Source organism: Varanus komodoensis, unplaced genomic scaffold, assembly GCF_004798865.1.
Source record: "Varanus komodoensis strain SLA01 unplaced genomic scaffold, ASM479886v1 scaffold4, whole genome shotgun sequence".
Taxonomy (NCBI): Eukaryota; Metazoa; Chordata; class Lepidosauria; order Squamata; family Varanidae; genus Varanus; species Varanus komodoensis.
Genome location: NW_025335941.1, coordinates 5,833,920 through 5,848,582, shown reverse-complemented (window position 1 = coordinate 5,848,582; position 14,663 = coordinate 5,833,920). Strand labels below are relative to the sequence as shown.

The following is a 14,663-nucleotide window of genomic DNA, read 5'->3' as shown; positions in this document are numbered from 1 at the left end:
GTACTGTTATCTTGGAATCCACAATTATTATCAGAATCTTTTTCCCCAGCAGGCAAAGTCTTCTCATCTTCAAGTTCAGCACAATACGGTCTGCAAAGCTTGCTGAGCTATTTACAAGAGAAGCAGTACTGTGAGCACCATAGAGCTGTTTTTAATGTTATCCAGAAAGCTGCAACACATCACTTAAATCCATTATACATGCCATCCTGAAAACAGAGCCTTATATGTAGAGTTCATCAGCTGTCCTATTAAGGGAAGCCAACTTGTTTTGAGGGAAGCATGTGTTACTGCTTCTGCGCAGGTCCTGGAATTTGAAATATCTCGGGGCCTCAGCAGAACTCTGGCATCAGTTACGATGTCAGCTTAGTGGAAGTTAAAATCATGTTTTTTCCCTGTACAGAATCAAGATCTGAAAGGCTGCTTGATTGTATGCTGAAATTAACAAAGATATGAATTGGATTATTGCTTGAAATGCCGAGGCTTCTTCAGTAGGAGCCTTCCTATTGTGACAACCAGCAGAACATTAGCTTTTTAAAATGACATTGGAACAGAGACAGTGCATCATAGTACTTTAAGAAAGTCTTTTGGGGGTATTTACCTTGGACTTTGCTTTATGCTTTCATGCTGTGGTATGAGGAAGAAAAAGAATGTAAGTATAGACAGTCTACAATATCTATCCTTGTTCCTACCTCTGACATAATTCAGCTGAGGTTGCTAGGAAAATTCTTTCACAGCGGGCATTCTTGAATAGTTGCCTTCCAGTGATGCAGAGGAGAGTACCTGAAAACAAGAACTAGCATATGTATTTAATTTTTGCTAAAAGAGATTTAAATAAAAAGTCATAGAAATAAAATACTGCTGCATGACAACACAAGGACATTTCTAAGTTTCAGGTTAAAAAAGGATATTTGAAGGGGAAGGATATTCTTTTTAATAATTTGGCAACCATTGAAAGGACCTCTCAGTTCTTTGAATTATCATGGCATATGCTGTTTTGATGCCTGGTATATATTTAATGATATATTGCTCATTATTTCTACAGAACTGGTTGCGCTCTCACCACACCCTTCTCCGCCCCCCCCGGGGGGGGGGAATCAAGTGGTGTGGCATAGCTTGGTGCTTTGTTTTATTTCTATGTGCTCTAACTGGTATTTTGTTTTACTTTGAATAATGAGTTAATTCATTAAGTGTATTGGGTCTGTTTTAAAGACTGTGGAAATACTAATTTTGATTTAACGCACAGGCTTCAGTCACTCTCATATTAAGTAGTGGTATATTTTAATGATTTGCTCAGCGCTCTAGCAATGACAAAAGTATTTTATCATCCTTTATGTTCCTTTCTTTTTTAAGCAGACCTACAGAACTCACACTGCCAAATCAAAATTAGCCTGCCTGTGGGCGCTTAGTAACGCCCATATTTTTGTAGACTGAGGCAGCAAAAATAAATAGGAGCCTTCAGAGTTAACATCAGAGGTAGGCGTTGTTGGGCACCTGCCAAAGCCCACACCCCTGCAACAGGCCCAGAGTCAACGTTTTCTGCTTCCTGACCCTTTCATTCCTCTTCATGCTGTAGCTGCCCACCCAGCTGCCCTCCCTGAGCATGGAGATCGTGACAAGAATGAGGAGATGGAACATGAGCTTCGCAGTAGGAAAACTGAAAGCTTCTTGCCCAGTGCACACCCAAAGCTTGGGGCTGACACTGGGAATCTTATTTAAGTCCATTGGGAACGTTGATGGCTGGATCAGTCACAAGCTGAATCAGTACTTATCCCTTCCTTTTTCCTTAAGCATTCCCTTTGGGTATTTTTTAAAACTTCTCATTCAATATAAACTTTCAGGCACAGTGTAATTTGTTGACCAATGATGCACTTGCTATGTAACATGGGTAACACTGTGGGGGAGGTCGGGTTCTTTGGAAGGTTAAGCATAAAATGAATTATGTTCTAAGCCCTTCTATCTTTTGTGCATGTGAGAGGCAGTAACACTAGGCAAAGAAGGCAAACCTTCTGAAACTTTGATTTGTGCAGTAAATATTAATCCCATTTAAATATACTGCAGTACATCCTGATTTTATTTCTGGTATGTTCCGTGCATGAACTGCTGTGCTAGCACTTGTCCTGACTTCAGGGCTAAAGCTCCATTTCTGGATTAGATTTGTTCACTGCACAGTCTCTATATACATACTAAAGCAACCTACAGAATTAAATACATAGTTTTTTAAATTCAGCTCAGATTGGTTTAACTTCAGCTTAGGATAATTCTAAGATATTCAGTTTCTGTACAAGCTCCGACATGTAAGTTCTTAATGAGAAGAAATGTTGTTATCAATGGTTTGGAGATGGAAACTAGTAACTAGTATTTAAAGGTCGGGAACACATTTTCAAGCATATTTTAGCTAGGAATATTTTCACTGGCAAGAATCCACCTTGCTTATCATCTAATCCTGTGCACATTCCTACCAAACCAGGGAAAGGAAATTTGCAAGGTCCTTGGAGAGCATCACTAGCTCTTAAATCTGTGTTCTTTCAAGTGGGAATGTAGATTCCTTTCAGGAATACTAATAATGTTGCATTCCAAATGCTCTAATGATGCCACTCAGCAATTTCATGTAGCTGTTAAAGAGAATGGGGAGTAAAAAGGAGATTCTTGGGATCTGAAAGGAAAGATGGCACAGGGTTGAGCAGAATCTCCAAACACCACATTCTGGAGGCAAAGTATGAGCAGAACCACTGCAAAACTGTCATAGCCACCTGCAACTTGGACAGGTTTTCCAGAAGAATACTGTGGTTGATAGATCCTCACAAATTAGAAGAATGGTGTCAGCTGTCTTGCACAGACTGTAGTCTTAGAAGGCAGCTAAGAGATGCATTAAAGAAATGGAAGCCATTTTTCTTTTCCTAAAATGTAACATATTTCTAAGAGCAGACCCTTTCTCCACAAAATCTTATCCGTATTGCATGAAAATAATTTGGAAAAGGTTAAAGGAAACTCAGATAATGTTCATATCTGAGCCTGCTCAATAAAAGATGCATCCATAAGCATTTTTCTTGACTTTTCTATAATTGAAAATGGGCTGTACATTGAGGCATCAACCCTATATACCCATGGAGTATTTCTTATTGGATTCAGTGCGACTTCTGTGCAGAAAGATATAAGATTGTGCTGTTATTTGGTTTGCTTAGAGGTATATTAAGGAGTTGTAGATGAGACTAAATAAAACTCTACTGGAATCCTATCACTTTGCATCTAGGAAATTGGGCATTTTTGTAATGCTGGAATTCTGAAAGATACTTCGATTAAGCTGTTGTGGAATTTGAGCGAATGGAGGCAGTGCTGCTATTTTAGATACAAAAGCTAAGCGATTTGAAGGCAAGCCAAAGCACAATGAGAAGGAATAATGATGACCTTGGTTTATTTTTTGCTCAGTACATTCAGATTTTGATTGGTTTCTGAACAAGGGAACAGTTTACTCTCCCAGAAAGCATTGCCATAGTCCTTGGAGGCTTTGTGTTCTTGTTATCAAAACAGCTGGTTCATATAGGAGCATTTCCTTGTGAAAGTCACAAGCTGCAGTGTGGGAAAAAAAAGAAAACATCTTATTGAACCCAACCAAGTATAAGCTTTCCATGAGAACATTTTGGTGCAGAGACCTATTAGCCTGTTGACCTGCCTAGCATATTACTGATGATAAATAGAAAGCTTTCTACTGATCTAGAGCGGGAGGGGGTGTTGATCCTTCTGCTTTTGCCTCTTCTCTTTGATATTGTTCTTGCTAATGCAGGTTATTTCATTCCATGAAATAAAAGTGCCTTTGAAAGAACTTCAAGTTTGTTTTTTTTTTAAATGAGGTATTGTCCAGGATGGAAAGAGAAGACAATGATTATATTGCAATTAATCAGAAGTGTATGGTCATTCTGCTTTCAGCTGATAGCTGAAAGAAGTTAAATTCCCTTGTGTAGCGTAAGTAAAATGAACACAACATCTTTCTAGAACCATTAACTGCTGATACAAATGGACATCCTAACCTCTTAATACACCAATGTATAACTTCTGTTTACCATAAGAACCTGTGCTAACAATAACAGGTTATTGTTATTTTTAAGAATCTTAAAAATACTTCACAAACCTCTATATTTATTGTTTCTAGTAGTATAAAATATGCCACACACATATACAAAAAGTTCTTAGTCAAACACTGAAGCATAAACCTATTTATCTAGGAACAAGATTCATTGATTTTTATGTAACTTGCTCCAGGTTCTCATATTATTGCAGCCTAAAATATCACTCATATATTGTATAAGAGAAATTATTTGTGGCTTGTGTATGTTCTAATATGCACCCTTAGTCAATAGTATACAATAGTTTCATACAACATGTCTTTATAACCAGCAAATCTATTTAAGATTGAGTAGAGAGTAACCAACTCTGTGTCAACAAAATAATAATTGCTTTTTAATATATTTCAAATTAAAAATATTAAACAATATTCAAGTCTGCCCATATGACAACAAGATCCAGCACTAGTCCAATGGGGAGCCCAGAGTCAAACAACAACCAGAAATGGTGTGAAACACTTACTTAAAGCAAAGGTTAGATCAGTGAAGTCTGCAGAAGAGAGTTAAATTGACTTACCCCAATTGGGATTTCCAAGGTGAGTCCTGCTTGTGCAAGAAATTGCCCAGTTTTTCAAACAATATTTAAAATTAGCTTTTTTAAAAAGTGCATATATTTCTATATAAAATATGGTCCATCATTACACAAAATCCATGCATATGCATGAATAAGAACAAGAACAACCATGTGGATCAGACCAAGGGTCCATCTAATCCAGCATTCTGTTCACATAATGGCCAACCAGTTGCCCATGAAAACCTAGAAGCAGGATGTGAATGCAGCAGCTATCTCTCAGATTCCCTGGCAACTTGTACATTTGTCATTTGAAGGTTGTCAACACCTTACTTTTGAAATGTAGGATTCTGATGGCTTTATTGTGCAGATAGTAATATAGAACTGTGGGACATATTTTTTTCATAGGCAAAAAAGTGATTGAAGAAAATAAATCTTGTACACAAGACAGATTACTAAAATTACCAAACATGAATATTCATTTCTACTAATAATAGCATCGCACAGAAAGAATCAGCATTGATCTGGTTTGGAAACAGGTCAAATCATACGACACTGGGAGACTGTATGATATAAAGCACTCACTGTGCCACTGAGTGTGACTGTCTATAAACCGTTGAATTCAGAGAATGACAGGCATCCAGTGGAAGGCAACAGGACTAAGGAGGCAAAGACTTGCTTCTGTGCTTTCCTCAGCCCCCAAAACACTCAGATGGCTAATTTGTTTGTGAAAAACAGAGGCTTAGACACTGTTGGCATTCCTCATATCCTGGAAGTCAGGATATATCCTCAGGATATAGCCAGCATATTCCTCATACCTGAAAGTTATTCCTCATCACGTCAGCTCCAAATGTGTAACTTGGGACTGCACCAGCGCAGAAGGAATCATAGAATAGTAGAAGGGCCAGCAGGCCATTGGATCCAACCCCCTGCTATTGCAGGAAACTAAGTTGTACCATCCCATTCAGCATTGTGGCCTAAAGGGTGGGTGAGGGTGCCCTGGAACTTAGATGTTATACCTTTGCTATTTTCCTGTGGCTGCCTAGACGACATCTAGCAGACATTGAACAGTATCTTCATTTGCTCTATATTTTTACTTCTATGGCTGACCATGCTTTGGGATTAATAGAAAGTGCCATTTTTAGATTGGTCTTTCATTTTCCTTTTTCTGCTTCTGATAATTTGTGATGTCCAGAAAGGATCTGATAAAAGATTCCATTTTACACCGAGCTAGATTTTGTATCGGTAATGAGCTAACTTAACAGGAAATTTAGATGTAGGTAATTTTATGATGTATAACCTAATAAAGACTTTTCTAGTTGCCACACCCAAATTAAAAGGAAAGGTGATGCATATTTATTCTGTTGTTAAAATTCCATTCATATGAATAGGAATTGTATTGAAAAAGTATTGTAAAATATTTAAATAGGGACTCTACATTAAAACACATGTGATCAGGCCTGATTAGCATAATTCATATCTCAGATGTGAAAAAAAATCTGTAAACTGATCACTCATTCAGAGTCTTTGCCCATTAGGTGTGCGTATTTGCTAAAAGAAACATTATGTTCCAAATGGAAGTGTGTCGGCTGCAAAGGCAAGAGAATACCTTGTTTGTCCCCCACAATGTGCAGGAAAGTATTAGGCAGAGCACAGTAATTGAGCAGTCTTATGAAATTGAGTTCTGACGCCCTGTGTAGGCAGCATTCTGGTGTCAGTCAATATTAGCTGTCAGTTTCTTTTGGAGATCACTTCTGGCTGTCAGGATATAAGTGCCAAGATAGTGGGTATTGCTTAGACACCTAAAGGTCAGCCCATTTTGAGGAGAAGCTTAAGTTTACATTACAAACTTCCTAAAATACATCAGGAAGGACCATATGCAAGTGTGTCTAATCAAAAACTTATTTGATATTAAATATGTGTGAGAATGTTCAATCAATTCCTTTTAAATATTTTTAGGTACTACTTTAGCAAAACTAGGAAATGATCAGTAATAAAAATCTGTTTCATGTTGTTGAGATGCAGAATTCATTAAAGAGGTAACTAGTGCTCCTAAGGAACCATTAGTAAATTGATTTTTCAGAAATTTACACTTCCAAGAAATATTACAAGAGGCTTGTAAGCAATTTATTTAAAAGATGAGAAGGGAATTGTTCTTCTAATAATAGTTCAACATGTTCAGAAGCTTTAATTTTGAAGATTTTCCATTTTCATTAATATGCTGAATGGCTATCCTCTATAATGAAAATGTATGAAAGAAAGGCTCGCTGACCAAATTTGATGTATGTGTTAGCTGATAATCCTGTTAGACTTATTTGCAGTTCCATCTCTATCAATTATCCTCATAAGGGTTTGCTTACCATATGAAAACCACAGATACTTTCTTAAACTGTTTCAAGCATTAATTTCAACAGCATGTAGTTTCTTGATCTATACAGTGAAATCCAACATTATAGGAATTGACCTCCACTCATACAATGGGGCTATCCTCTTTCTCCCCTCTGCAGCTCCCACTCTTCCTAAAACAGAAAAGATAAACATTTGACCCTCTAGATGCTTTTCTTTACACTTCCCATTAGCCCTTGTCAGCTTAGTCAATGGTGAGGGATGATGAGAACTATAAGCCAATACTTCTGGAGAACCACATATCTCCCATTGCAGCCCTAAAATCTGCTTTGGGAGAGCCCCCAGTTCTCTTAGTTCTTCTGATCAGAGTTGTTCCATAGATCAGAGTTGAAAAGTGATAATTTAATTTAATTTTTTTCCACATTTTGCTGTTTTGAAACCAGAAATTAAAGTAGATTTAACTGTCATTGTTTCCTTTTGGTGTACACAAGATGTGCGTCATTGTGAAGGTACAAAATATTTTTTGTGGTCCACTAAGCATAACAAACTGGCACTGTCAGAATGCATATTCAGAAATATTAATAGCCACAGACAGAGTCAATACTTTGTAGAAGCACTTTTGGCAGCAATAACATCCACAAGTTTTCTTAGGCCATTAGTGAACAGCAATTTTCAAGCCTTGCCTCAGATTCTCAACTGAATGGAAGGCTTGACTGGGCCATATTAACACATTCCACTTCTTTTTTTAACCATTTAAATGTTATTTTGTCTCTGTGTTTAGGATAATTGCTCTACCTGAAGGTGAATCTCTGCTCCAGTCCAGGTCCCTTGCAGATTAGAACAGGTGGTCCTTTAAAATTGCCCTGTATTTAGATTGCCTTGTCTCAGTATCAACCAGTTGCATAGTACTTGCTGAGAAAAAGCATTCAAACCGTGATGCTTACCACTATCATGGTTCCCCTGGATGATGATATTCCCAAGGCAATGAGCACTTGTGGCTTTCTGTTAAAGTATTTTGCAGCAAGGTAACAAAAGTCACTTTTGGTGTCATCAGATCAGATAAACTTTTTCCACATGCTTACTGTTTCCCACATGTCTTCCTGCAAACTCCAAATAAGCTTTAAAATGGACTTGCTTCCATTGTGGCTATCTTCTTAGCACTCTTCCATAATTCCTAGTTTTGTGGAGCATCCAAGTGACAGTTGTCGTATGGATAGATTCTCCTATTTCAGCTGTGGATCTTTCCAACAACTTCATAGATACCTTGGTTGGTTAATTAACCAACCAACAATTAATCTCTTGGTTGGTTTTCTGACTAATACTTTCCTTACCTGACCGCTGAGTTTTGGCATAATTGTACCAAATACAATATCATAATTGTGATCCAGGCATAATTGTCCTCTAATTGTGATCTGTTCTTTTCATTTTGCAATAATGGATTTAGCAGCACACTCCAGAAAGTTCATAGATGAAGATGTGTTTTATAACCCAACACCAACTGTTGACTTCTGCACAGTTTTCTCCTGGAGTTGTCTAATAGTTCATAATACTGTTCATTTAGTTCCATTCTCCAACAAACTCTGAGACTTTCCAGAAACAGGTGTATTTAATGTGAGTTCATGAAGCACTGGGATTGTGCACAGTGGACCCAATTTAACTACAAGTTGTACTTCTGGAGGCACTGCATTGTACCAGAGCTTATTTAGGCATGCCTCAGCAAAGGGGGTGAATTACACAAGTCTTGTTTTATTATTGTTCACTTAACTTTTGTGCCGCAATAAAAAAAAAATCACTTTCACTGTGTTGGGAATTTAGTGCACTTCAAGTGGTGACAATGCCAGGTAAACCCATTTTGATTCCATGCATAATGCAACAAAATGTGGGAAGAGTGAATATTTCTGTGGAATGCGTTCCCCAGAGAGGTCCACCTGGCGCCGTCATTATTTGTTTTTCGGCGCCAGGCTAAAACCTTTTTATTTCAAAAATATTATACTAATGTTTAATATCTATAGGTTTTAATTGTGCAGCCAGGGTGTTTCTGGATTTTAATTGTATTTAATACTATGTTTATTTATGTGAGCCGTCCCAAGGCTATAAGCGATGGGACGGCATACAAAAACTCTAAATAAATAATAATAATACATAATAAATTTCTGCCAGACCATGTACAACTCATAAGGATCTGGGTATACATCTAACATTTTTAAAGTGTATTCTTAAAGTCATATGCTTAAAAATGCATGCCTATATTTAACACATGGAGGGGGAATGCAGTCTATTCAATCTCCTCCCCCACCCCCATTAGTCTTTCACAGTGAAAAGGACTCTGCACAGTCAAGAATCTGAGGACAATCTGAGATCCTGATCACCTAGATAACCCCATAACGGTACTATCCTTTTAATAGCAATGATCTCCCCATTCTTTTAATGGCATTGTCAGTGCGAATTGTGTTCTGAAGGGAATGCACTAGCAGTCCTATAGTTCAAATCTCTTACAGAAGGACCATAAAGCAATGTAAGAAAGAGAAGTATTGCTAACTTTACAAATTAAAGCAAATTAAAAGAAAATGTCACTTTAACTCTGTTTTATTAATACAGTTAACAGGCCAAACTGGCAAAGATGGGCTCATAATAATGTAAGAATGAGCAAAGCTATAAATCCTCTAGATAATTGGAAAGTTCCAAAATTTACTACTGCACTTCTATTTCATGTAAAAAGAATTCTATAACAATTTGCATTAAACAAGGTGCAAATAGGCTTTAAAAAGCTTTTCCTTGGTTATATTTTTTTAAAATGTGTCTAGCTTCCACCATAGGATTAAATTCCTTCTGAGTAGTAGAACTGTTATCTGGAATATGGATGCTTTAGGGCACCACAAGGGGAGAGGAGCAGGTCTGGAAGAACAAACTGGTGAGATCAACTCTACTAGTATAGCTGTGCTCCCTAGCTTTACAAAATTGGTGAGGAATGAGGCGGTTCTTGTACACTATGTTCATGATGCTAGTGAATGTTGCTACCATTGCTTAGACCTTCCTTGCTGGAGCTGAGAGTTTCACATTGTCTCTTTGTCTTGACATGCCCACAAGAAAAATCAGACATGTATCCAAATGTCTGTTGGACACATCTGCACTGGGATGCACATTGAGTGTGGTACTTGACTAAGTTGCATGCATGGAAATCTCCGTAGCTGGATAAGGTGGAGGAGGTGAGGGGATGTTGAACTTAAGAAGTGGAGGGGAATACCAGAAAGGAGAACGCCCTCTGCTTGGCCACAGCCCTTTTCTACCTTAGGTTGTATAATGTCACAAACATGGAAAAAGAAGTATGAACTACTACTGTGTGTTTCTACTTGTTCATCTTTTATAAGATAGTTTTCTAATGTAAAGATTTTCTAAAAAGAAATCATAAGCATGTTTTGATTGTTCTAGATTTCGCAAGACTATCTTGGGACCTTTTCCCACTTGGAAAATAAGATCCCCCACTTGGAAAAACTGACTTTACAATCTAAGTGTTTTCTGTGTTTTATAGTATAAATTCCTTGGAAGAGTGTCTTCAAAATATCAAAAGTGTACAGCTTCATAAAACTTGATCTGGAACTCCAAATGGGTTTTATCTTGTAAGAATATCTATACTAGGCCTATACTAAATGAGGATTTACACACCACTCCAAATGATAAGATGTGGATTAAATATACACATAGTACTGTATATACATAGATGCAAATTTAGAAAAAAATACTGTAATTTAAATGGAAATACAATAAATTTCAACACAGTAGAGAAAACTGCATCCAAGTACCCAGTGAGCTATCCTAGTGCCAACTGTTAATGGGCAATTTCAAAGCCCATTTTGTCGCTTTTATGGTTTATTCATGATACCATCCAAAGTGGTTGGTCAATAATGCTGACAAGCTTGGAGGATTACAAGCCTCCAGTAGAGGCTGGAAAGAAAGTCTTGCTGCTATGCTTTTCTCAGCCTCAAACACTTATCCAGGTCCTGTTACTGAAATATTTTATCCCTTCTCACAAGAAGGAGGGTATGAAGCAACACTGGGATTCCTTTACAGCCTGGTAGAATCTTACTTCCTACTTCCCTGCTTCCTGAAGCCCCCCCCCGCCCCACCCCACCCCAAAATCACATTTACAACTTAAAAGCTGCAGTCAGTATGAAAAGAACCACACCAGCTAAGAAAGCAAAGGGAAGTCACTCTGAATTCAGAGTCCCAGCTCCAACCTCCTTTTCACAACAGTGACTAGAGGCCATAGGACTAAGTTCTTAGTATATTGATTTATTTTTATATCTCACTTTTCATCAGTAAGCTGTACTCAGAGTAACTAAAATATTTTTTCTCAAAAGGCAGCACTTGCAAGAATAAATATGTTTCTTTACATATAAATGGGACTGTAATGGACAGCCCTTAAAATAGAAAATTGCCTGATGGCCTTTCAAATGAAGTACTGACAGTGATGCAGGATGCATGGCCACCCTAACACTGGGCCATTTGACATCTTAAGATTGCTTCCAATGCTCATTCTTCTCTTCATAGTTTTACACAGATTCAGGGGAAGAAAAAATGGTTTAATGTCCCCCATGTATAAACATGTGGATACTCAAGTTACAGGCTCCTATACCCAGTAAATAAATACACACATGAACTTCATATACTAGAGTGTTTATCATTATGCCAGTATACACACCAAGCTATTTTTATACAACCTACATATTCATATAAGGAAGATATCATGGATGAAGGAACTTCAGGTTTCACATCAGGGAGAGATGGCAATATTTTCAAATTCAGTTTAATTTTCTATAATATCGAGCAAGTTTAGTAGAATGTTGAGTGTGTTTAGAGTTGCATTATTTATTAGCAGTGTGTTTAGAATCGTGGAACATTTTTCCTTGCCTTCCTTGAAAACCTATTATTTCTCTGTGAAAGTTGCAGAGATTTTATCATTTTGTGAAATGCTGTAAGTGACAATCAAAGCTCAGATCCTATTACTCCATTGTGGACTTGCTTACAGTACAGGTTTGCAAGCTACGTTGAGAAGAGCATTTCTATTAGGGGATAAGATTGTTGAATCAGCCTAGCCAGGTTGCTCTAGGTACAAAATTGTTCCTGGGAAGAATAATTAACTAGATAGATGAAATGCTTGTCACCTTCCTGTTGATGCTCAGGCTTCTGCCATCAAGTATATTTAATTATTGGGTTGGAAGCAGAGCAGGTATCCACAGACCACTGCTTCTTAAAAAGTACAGAGTTGAGCATTTTTAGACAAGTGTGAATTTAGGAACCTGTATCCATTTTTCCCTTTCCAATCTTAACAAAAATGAAACTCATTCATCCAGGAAGAGATATAAATGGACTGGAAAATCAGAGAATTCCACAACTGAGGGTTCCTAGTTTTCCATGGCAGAGATTATTGCCCGATCCTTGTGTTTGGCTGCTTTGAAACAGAGAATAAACAATGGTAGCTCTGCAAGAATGAGTCTAGGGAAGGCATGGGTTCACATGCCTCTCCTACTCTGGTGCAGATGTGAAGAGAAGTTCAGAACCTTTTGGTTCCAATATTGATTTGCAGTGGTTTGCCATAGCATCTGAGCAATATTTACTATATACCTGGTTTTGGGAGAATGCAAAATGTTGATCCTACTATTTAATAAGAAAACAGACACTTCGTTACTGCTTCACTGTTGCTTAGTAATCATGTGAATTAGTGCTTTATGCTTAAACAGCAGTAGTTATCCTCATATACTTGAGCATATAGAATAACAAAATGAACATGTCTCAAGTGATGACAGCAAGATGGTAAAATCAGAAATAGACCTTTTACTCCTACAGAGTGAAACATCAAAAAGATTAGCCATGTGACTGTATTATGAAAACTAACAATTTTAAACTTAAGTTTTATGGCCTGTTTTATTTCAATTTCATATTAACCTCAGTTTAAGGTTCCAGTGTAACATTAAACTTTGAATAAAATACAAATATAAACTTCTGACATCATAGTCATTCAGGAAAAAGAGAGTAGAAGGCAAAAGTTTGGAGCTCATTGCAGCTTATCTTTGTGATGTAAAACATTCCCATTTTATTCAAATTGGTTTTGGGTTGTGTGTGTGTGTGTGTAAATGTAAATAAATATGCATGTATGTAAGTAAGGATGGGATAACCAGGGATGCTTAAACTTGCCCAGATTCTCCAAAGTCCACTTCAAAGTTTGGTGCACATTGTTTCCATTCTTATTTACAATCCACTTTTTGCTTCATTCTAACAGCAAAAGTATGCACTTTGTACAGAAAAAAGCATAATTCTGTGTATATTTTTCAAACACTGTATTTACAGTATTTTCCTTTCTCTAAAGACTGTTCCTCTTCCCATGTATCTTCTGAATGTGGTCACAAGTTCAGAAAAATGCAGAAATGGGCAACTGAACTTTCCAAACCTAATTGAACTTCTCATGTGTGGAATTATAGTATTAACATGAGCTGTATCTCAAGGACATAATTGAGCTGTGCATGCCTGCTTGCAGTTCTATGGCCTACCTGAATTTTGGAGACCAATTAGCTAAAACCTCCACCAAAAGTGAAATTTGAGGTGAATTTGTGGCTCATTCCTGAGGCAGAATTTCTAAGAAAGTCTGTCAGAACTGAAAACAGACTTTAAATCAATCTAGTAAAAAAGATTATAGTAAAAAGGAAAACAAAATCTTGTATCTCCTTTTCCATCCCTTTAATTTGTTATGTAGATACATTCCTATAGCACTCTTGCCTGTTTCCTGTTGCTTCAGAAGGGTAACACCTGAAGTCATATTCTTAGTTTGTTCCTGTGAAATACATTTTGAAGCATGTAAATATTTCTAAACAGTCTCCTGTCATCTGATTGCTTTTTCCATGCCCTTTGCCTTGCAGTCTCATTGCTCCAGTATAGCCAGGGATGTATCTTCTGATCCATTTTGCTTGGAACAAACATATTAGTATTTGGGAGCAGTGGTGAATCATTCTACATTAATCTCAACTATATACTAAATAAAATCAATCAAAGAGGCATGGGAATATGTGAAAGAAAGAGTTGTGGTAGAATTAAGAAGATTCCTGTTAAATAATTGCAAATTGTTTAAACTCCCTAGCTGATCTCCAAGAATGACATTTTCTACAAATTCACTATTAAAGTAGGAATAATCCATAAGGACCAGGCTACTTTAATAGCTGTTCTTCCAAATTCTGTTTTGACCTTTCGACTATAAAAGGCAATTCCTTGGAGTTTCTAAAGGTACAGTTCATTGATTTTTGGGTAAGAGCTCCAATACACCTCTACATTTCAGTTATAGTCCTTACTTGATTGCTTTTTCCTTGTACAAAAGTCATATTTTTACAAAATATCTGATTCATGTTCAAATATAGCTAAGATTGCTACTGTTTATTTCTAATTGTATTAGCTGAACAAGTACTAATTTTTAAGATTATGTTTTTACTGTTTTTATGGCACTACTCATTTGATGTTGATCTTATTTCCAAATGAACTGATTATCACACTCAACCTTATGGTATGGTGTAATTCTCAAACATTATTTTGGCAAGGACGGGGGTGATTGAACCAGGCTCAAAGCAAATAAAACAAAATAAAATAGATAAGTGGGCTAACCCTTTATTCCTCTTAGGCTTGGAAAGGAAAGGATTAACTTTTTA

The 14,663-nt window shown here is 37.0% G+C and overlaps 1 protein-coding gene across 6 annotated transcripts in view; it reads left to right on the top strand.

The window, feature by feature from the left end:
* Positions 1–321: 321 nt before the first annotated feature.
* DMD (dystrophin) overlaps positions 322–14,663 on the top strand; it is a 994,758-nt gene continuing 980,416 nt past the window's right edge. For all 6 annotated transcript variants that reach the window (XM_044441365.1, XM_044441364.1, XM_044441363.1 and 3 more), the window contains exon 1: positions 322–649. In XM_044441365.1, coding sequence (XP_044297300.1) covers positions 622–649 — 28 coding nt within the window. In that variant the 5' untranslated portion in view covers positions 322–621. The remainder of the gene's footprint in view (positions 650–14,663) is intronic.